This window comes from Benincasa hispida, chromosome 1, assembly GCF_009727055.1.
Source record: "Benincasa hispida cultivar B227 chromosome 1, ASM972705v1, whole genome shotgun sequence".
Taxonomy (NCBI): domain Eukaryota; kingdom Viridiplantae; phylum Streptophyta; class Magnoliopsida; order Cucurbitales; family Cucurbitaceae; genus Benincasa; species Benincasa hispida.
Window position 1 is genome coordinate 25341014 of NC_052349.1, and position 7707 is coordinate 25348720.

At 34.4% G+C, this 7707-nt stretch overlaps 1 protein-coding gene across 1 annotated transcript; it reads left to right on the forward strand.

The window, feature by feature from the left end:
• The first annotated feature begins 7113 nt into the window (after window positions 1–7113).
• Window positions 7114–7707, forward strand: LOC120076417. The gene has a single exon (XM_039030242.1). It carries the CDS (start codon window positions 7114–7116, stop codon window positions 7705–7707), a length of 594 nt encoding a protein of 197 aa, XP_038886170.1.

Here is a 7707-nt window from a genome sequence, read left to right on the forward strand (position 1 = left end):
TAGTTGGCTTGTCTCACGATCCTTGATGCACGGTCACTCGATACCTGAATGCATGGTCACTTGATACGTGTGCAATCGACACGTGTATACTCGATCATAGCCACGTCATACTCGATACTCAATTAATGTATACTCGATTATTTTGAATTGCCCGCATCCATCAGAGGACCTGCTTTGTAGTTAATGCTTATGTACGAACATACACAAATTGAAAAATTTTCTAATAAATCTCACTATTCTTTTGAATCAATTTCTTGAAATGTGAAGTAATTTTTTTTATTAACTAAGAACAAAGAGAACTGAAACACAAAAGAGAAAATCGAGCTCACCTAAAAACTCACTTCACAAAACCTGTTTTTCTTGACAAAGATCAAGTTATAAAGGTATTAAGATCATTTCACTATACTGTCTCACACCTCAAGTAAGTAAATGTGCTAGTTTTTTCCTCATTTTTTGCTAATGTTTTTTACTTTTCCGACGTTGTACAAGACATACGAATGTACCAAAGAGAACGAGTGAGAGTGAGTTTGTGAGTGTGCACTGAGACATGCGAGTAGCTCCCAGTGAAGCGAGGATGAGGGGAGATAAAGCTATGAATTAGTAAGCATCGAGTTAAGAATATGGAGTATCGAGGATGTGTATCGAGTATCGAGTTGCTCATATAGAATTAACAGGTTCATACATTTACAAAAATTGTCAAAATTTACATAGAAAGATCTAATAAAAAAAAAAAAAACCAACCAGCCCACAACTCGGCACCATACTACAACCTAAACTCATGCATTTTATCTTGTCGTAAACTCTCCAGATTGGACCTGTTCATCAAGTATTCGAAGAACTTAAGACAAAATACCTCAGTCTAGTGTATCTGACCCTTGTAGAAAGCCTGTATTGATACGACTCAACCTCTAAGGACTATGTGCAAGGTTGGGCTTTGCAGCATGTAAGTTATAGAAATGTGCTAGTGAAGGGAGAGCGAAGCATAGGGGCCTTAGGAATGATACCAGATCCTTCTGTGTGATATACTTGGGGAGTGAGTCATACAAAAGAATGTGCCCAAGGTTCATGTCTATCACCAACATAATCCAGTGCTGCTTGTAGTTGAGTGGGCTATAGATGTAATCGACGTATGCCCATCCAGGCTGATGCCCATTCAAGCTGAATAACAAAGAACACTAGAAATTAAGCATTATGTTCAATATTCGATGCATGATGTACGATACACGATTGCTCGATAGCATATACACGATACATGCTAATAGTGTCCCTTACTCGATACATGCTACATAGTGTCCCTTACTCGATACATGCTACATAGTGTCCCTTACACGATACACGATTCACGATTCACGATATACAATGGCTCGATTCGATATTCCACCTTCATGACCTATCCTACTCAAACCCTAAACTTTAGACGGTCTGAAATACCAAAAATATGAAAATCGAAACGAAAAAAATTCGAGCTCCAACCAAACATGCAAGATATGAAACCGAAATGAAAACCGTATCAGTCGAGTATCGAGGAACATGCAAGTGCATGTCGAGGAACATGATGCCAAAATATAACAAACAAAGACACGAATGATGCCAAAATATAAACAAAAAGAATAATGTTACCTAATGTAGAGAGAATCGAGAGAGTTTCAAGTATAGAGGTACAGTCGTCGATGAATATAAAATCAAAAGACGAAAGAGAATAGTCTGAGAAATGGGTTGAAGTGGTGAAATAATGGACTTCAAACGGGTTAAGAATTCAAAAAGTTCAAAATGATCGAGTATACATTAACCGAGTATCGAGAATGACATGGCTATGATGGATTATACATGTGTCGATTGCACACGTATTGAGTGACCATGCATCGAGGATCGTGTGACGGGTAATCGAGGATCGAGTTCCTTGGTAGGCCTAGGTGCGCAACGTGCATCTCAGGGGCGAAACAGTAAAATCATACATGAATAACGTCAATAGAAGACCACTTTCTGTTACTTTTTCTACCGATGGCAATTTTTCATTTGGGCCTCCCAAATGAGGTCATCAGTACAAAAAACCCTAAATAATTAGGTCGAAAATTTTAACTTTAAAAAAAAAAGGTAAAAAAATTTCATTTATAAGATCTATTTGCGTTTAGATATATAAAGCAAACATTACAAATTTGTAAAGCAATGTGTAAAAAATTATAATAATTTAACCAACAAGGTTCTATTTATTAATTGTATAGACCAAAAAAAAAAAAAAAAAAATCCCATGGACACGCTAGAATGTTGCATATTGATTAAATCAATTATTTTATGTATCATTGTTACATTCAATTATTTTCATTTAATTTGTTTGAATGAATTATAAGAAAAAATAATAATAATACTGAAACATTGTTAAAACTTAAAATCAAACAGATCATTTTAATCAAAGAAAAAAAAAAATCAAACGAATCATATCTCTCCGGTGACTCAATCATATATAAGAGAAGATTTTTTTTTTTAATTTTTTTTTTTTGTTCTTTCCATTTTGAAGTAAATAAATAAATAAATAAGAGAAGAAATCTAATTCAACGCCCACGTGCACAGAAGCAAAATAGCGCAGGGTATGGAAATAATAGCGAGGAAAATCAAAGTTTTATAGTAACATTTTAATATTATGCAACAATGAATATTAAATATGACAAAACAGAGGCAAGTGGGATGGTTTTTAATAATATTTTAATTTTTAAAACTCTTTTATTAAAGAAAAATATTTAGGTGCATTTTGGGCATCACCTATTTTTATGTAACCCACCAAATTGTCTAATCATAACTTGTCACATGAAAATTTTTACTTTTTATTTTTTGAAATATTTTAACATTTTTTAAAATGTAAGTGGTGAAAAGGGATGCATAATAATAAATGATGCTCGAGATGCACCCAAGTATTATCCTTTATTAAATATGTTGTATTTAGGACAAATATCAATTTATACATCTTAATTTTGGGTGTTGTATTAATTTGAACAATTATATCAATTTAAGATCAACTTTAGGCTAAGAACAATGACTCAACATATTCATGGAACATGTGATTTATCTTCTAAAAAAAACCTTCCAACGATATTATATGAAAACAACATAGCATGCATATCCAAAATAAAAAAATTGATATATTAAAAGAGATAGAACAAAATATATTTCACTGAAATTTTCCTACACTCATAATCTTGAAGAAAATGGCGATACCACTGTACAATAAATTTGTTCGAAAGTTAACCTGACACACTTATTTACAAAGGCATGACCTACCGCAACCTTTGAAAAACTAGTGCACAACATTGGAATACGGCGACTCAGAGATCTTAAGTGATGTTTCCATGAAGGGTAGTAAATATACTTTTTAAGAGTATTAGATTATATAAAATATATATTCTTTTTCCTTCATTAGGATTCTTTTTTTTTTTTCTAGTGGATTTTTTTCTAGTAAGGTTTTAACGAGACATATTTTATATATAATGGGCATCTAAGGGGGAGTATTATAAATATGTTAAATTATATGTAAAGATGCCCATTATTAGTGTCTATTGGTCATGTGTCACTTATCCATTACCTCATGTCTTATCCATGTGTCTTAAGATTACACCCTATTAGTGTCCATGTAATCTCAAATTGCCTATAAATAGTGGCATTTGGGAAAATTTTCACAAATGACCAAAAAATCAAAAACTTTTCTACTAATGACCTCTTCCTAAAAACTTTTCTACCACTAACCTTTTGCTCCTGCGAACTTCCAAAATTACCCCCAAATTTTAAAGAGCCTTTAAACCAAAGCCTTCCATCTTCTTCCTTTAACCATTTATCAAGCATTCAATATGTATTCAATGCAACACCAACATTCCACCGAAGCATTTATTCCCAACTATTATTCCCAACTAATATTCTACCAATAGCATTTATTTCCAAAAAATATTCTACCAATGGAAGGTCACTCTCAGTATTCACATTCTATCGAACTCCTTAAAAATTCTCCCATTGTTCTCTCGGAGTGTTCTCTCAAAGTTTCAGTCCAACATCCTCGTCGATCGCTTTCCATGATTTATTATACGATCAAGGGTAGAATTACACATACCTTTGAAGACTCATCTTCAACACCCTTGATCATGAACGATCGAACATATTCCAAGACTGTAACACACGAATGCTCGAACACTTCGACTGCAACACAACACAATCACAGCAGCCACGAACACAACGAACACCAAGATCACGAACACATCGATCTCAACGAACGACCTCCAATAAACCTCAACAATGTAGAGTTGAATATGACACCACCACAATCGCTACCTTGGTATTCTCAGTGTGAGAATCCAGAAGTGTGGGCTCTGTGTAGACTTGGTTAGAGGACAAGACTGAAGGAAGAACAATTGTGTAAACGATTGAACAAGTGGAAGATGGCAAATGTCTATCATATAGACGATGCCCAATCGTTTAACAAAGCTATACGATCATTTAGCAAAAGTTATGCGATCGTTTAGCTGGTTTAGCTAATCGGCTAGCTGAGTGACTATTGCATAGAAACACTCCACGATCGTCTAGTCTCTCCTAGCTATCGTTTAGTAAATCTCATTTACTTGACAACCATCATGAGAACTTTCCGATAATAGAAACTCTAAATTCAACTACTAAATTTAGGAAAACATTTTTCCTTTTATCTCACGGTTACCATGAAACCACCAATAACCTCCCACTCAATTGGTTATCAGAGAAAAAAAGATAATATCTAATAATTAATATTATTATAAATATACATGATAACCAACTTACCATACTATATTTATAACCTATAGTTTTAATATTTCATCTCATGAAACATATAAACCAGAACTCTTTTTCTAATTCATGGTACTTAATGTAAATCTCATTTACATTAATCCTCCACTTGATGTATCTCATACACCACACCGATCATATCATATATAATCGAATTACCTTTTGTCAATTTGAACGTTTCAAATCAACACCAAGAACTGATCCTCAACTTGAATCCATTGAGCTACCAAGGGGACCTTATGGACCTGTAGCTCGAAGCTCCAATGGTACGTGAATAACTGACTAAACTCTTTAGTCACGGGATCCACCACCTGTTAACTTTCAGGCACTCCACTAAAGATCGACAGCTGAACTCTCCTTACTACAGATATATCATGTGTTCATATCAACCAATCAATAGTGTGATAACCCTTCACAAATCGCTCATAAGTACAGTTGGGCCAATAACTGTTATGCCCCTGTAGTTACATCTAACTCCTTAAGTACCACTGATCCCTCTAATGAACATAAGTCATAGTCCTACTATAACTGAGTCCTCTCTTCCAAAGAGAATCTGTGGCCACTATGTTCAAGCCCTAGAATCAACCCTTAAGGGAGCAATCTATCTACTTACTCCTGCTTTGGGAAAGGAGTGAATTTCATCTTGTGTAACTGAGTTCCCAGCTTCCAAATCAAACAAGTCCTTAAAAAGGTAGGCATGTTGAATTGGAAATCTGGCACTCTCACCCATACTAATAAAAGGACCGTTCTTAAAGGCAGGAGTTCCCAAAACACTCAGGATTAAGGTCATGTTACCTATGGTCGTTTAGGTGAGATGTAAGTCTCCAGTATCAACAACGTTGTATATAGAGATAAATCATCTCATGGTCCAGTCTTATACAAACTTTTTGTATAGGACACCCCTGCTCGTATGTCTCCACATGAATGGTCGGGATCTAACATCTATAATAGTTCACAACACTTGCAAACCTCTACAAAGTGGGTCATATTCGTAGTGTCACCATGATCAGGAATCTCTCCTTAATCCTTATACTACAAACCTATTTAGGTTATCACTTAAGACATGATCCACTTATATATCTCATATACATACTTAAGTTTACATACGATAACCATAAAACTTTGTTTATTGGATATAAGTAAATGCTAGATAAAATAACTCTTATTTATTCATAACAATGTGTATATATTACAAACTACGAGACTCTGGGAGAATTAGGACATCAATCCCAACAATTGGAGCTTCTAATCTGTAGGTCCATAAGGTCCCCTTGTTAACTCGCTAAGAATAATAATGGGGAATGATTTGAATTGTTCAAATTACTTAAAGGAATTTGATATAAATATGATTAATGTATAGTGTACTTTGATACATTATAAAATATGGTTAATTATAATTATAATCTATAACCCAAACTATATAAGAGAGATATACTTGAATGAGATTTGAATATTAAATTCATATAAATTGGATTTATATAGAATTATAGTATAAGAGAGAAGTATTCATATAAAAATGTGATATTTATATGTTAATTAATTAACTTTGTATTAAATATGATTTAATATATAGTTATTTAATTTATAAGTTAATTGATTAATTAATACTTAATTAAACAATTAACAAATGATGGAGAATGGAAAGCTTAATGAAAGGATTACCTCTCTCTATAAATATACCACTATAACCCATTTAGGGTAAAAGAGTTTTATTTTTGAAATTTAATCTAACCTCCACTCTCATATTCTCACTACTCTCTATATTCTACTCTCTCAAGAATATTCCCTCTTCCAAGGTATAAGAGCCCACACATCTAGCTCCTTGGAATCCTAGAGCATAATAGAGAAACTCTTCTAGTAGTGTCTTTGTTCGTTGAGAGGTTCGTGTTTGTTCGTGACCAAATGAGAGGAAAACTTGAAGAAGGGGAATCGTCAAGGGTGAGTTCTCTTCTTCCCTTTCTTCTTCATTAGAAGTATGCTTAGGTTTATTTAATGTTTATTCTATGTTTGTATGATTTAGTTCACTAATTTTGAATTTTATAAAATCAATTTTTAAATTACACGAAGATCACACGCTTCCGCGGGAATCTGATTCCCTTAAAAAATAACCTAGTGAAAAAGGGGGTTCATACTAATTTGTTGTGTGTATTTTGCAAGGAGCATGTAGAAACTGCGAACCATTTTATATGGAATTGTTCAGTCTCTAGAGAGTTTTGGGCTAGGTTTATTGCTTCTGATATTGATGGCTTTTTAACTGACAACGCTCAATGGAGTTATCAAGACTATTGGCACTAGATTTTTAAGCATGTGGCTTTTATGGATATTGACAAGATAGTGGTCATGGTGTGGCAACTTTGGAAAGGTCGAAATAGTGTGATGTTTCTGAGAAAACATCTTGATGCTGAGGCCATTTGTGATATGATTGTTCGTCATATTTCAGTCTCTTGTTGTGCTGGTGAACATCTTGATAGGAAAGGGAAGGGGTTGTATCATCCTATCCAAGCCCCAACCCTGGTCGGTTGGCATCCCTCTAAACCATTTTATTGGAAGTTGAATATGGATGCGTCATGGAACTCTAAAATTGATGCATGTGGGTTAGGGTGGGTGTTTCTTGACCATCTGTATCGTGTGTGCATGGCAGGCTTAAAGTTTGTCCTTAGATGCCAGAAGGTGAATATCCTTGAAGCAATAGCGATCTGCTTTGGGCTTGAGATTCTGTCTTCCATCGATATATCGAATATTATGGTGGAGTCTGATTGCTTGGAGGAGGTCATCAATCTACTGAATGATGATGTTGTTGACTTGTCTGAAGTCTCCTTTTGTAGTGAAGAGGCTAAAGATAGAGGTGGAAACTTGGGTGTTATCTCATTTTCTCATGTTCGCCGTTATCGAAATGTTTTAGCGTACTGA

Coding starts and splice junctions, on each gene's coding strand:
- LOC120076417 (XM_039030242.1), top strand. CDS start 7,114: ATGGATATTGACAAGATAGTGGTCATGGTGTGGCAACTTTGGAAAGGT.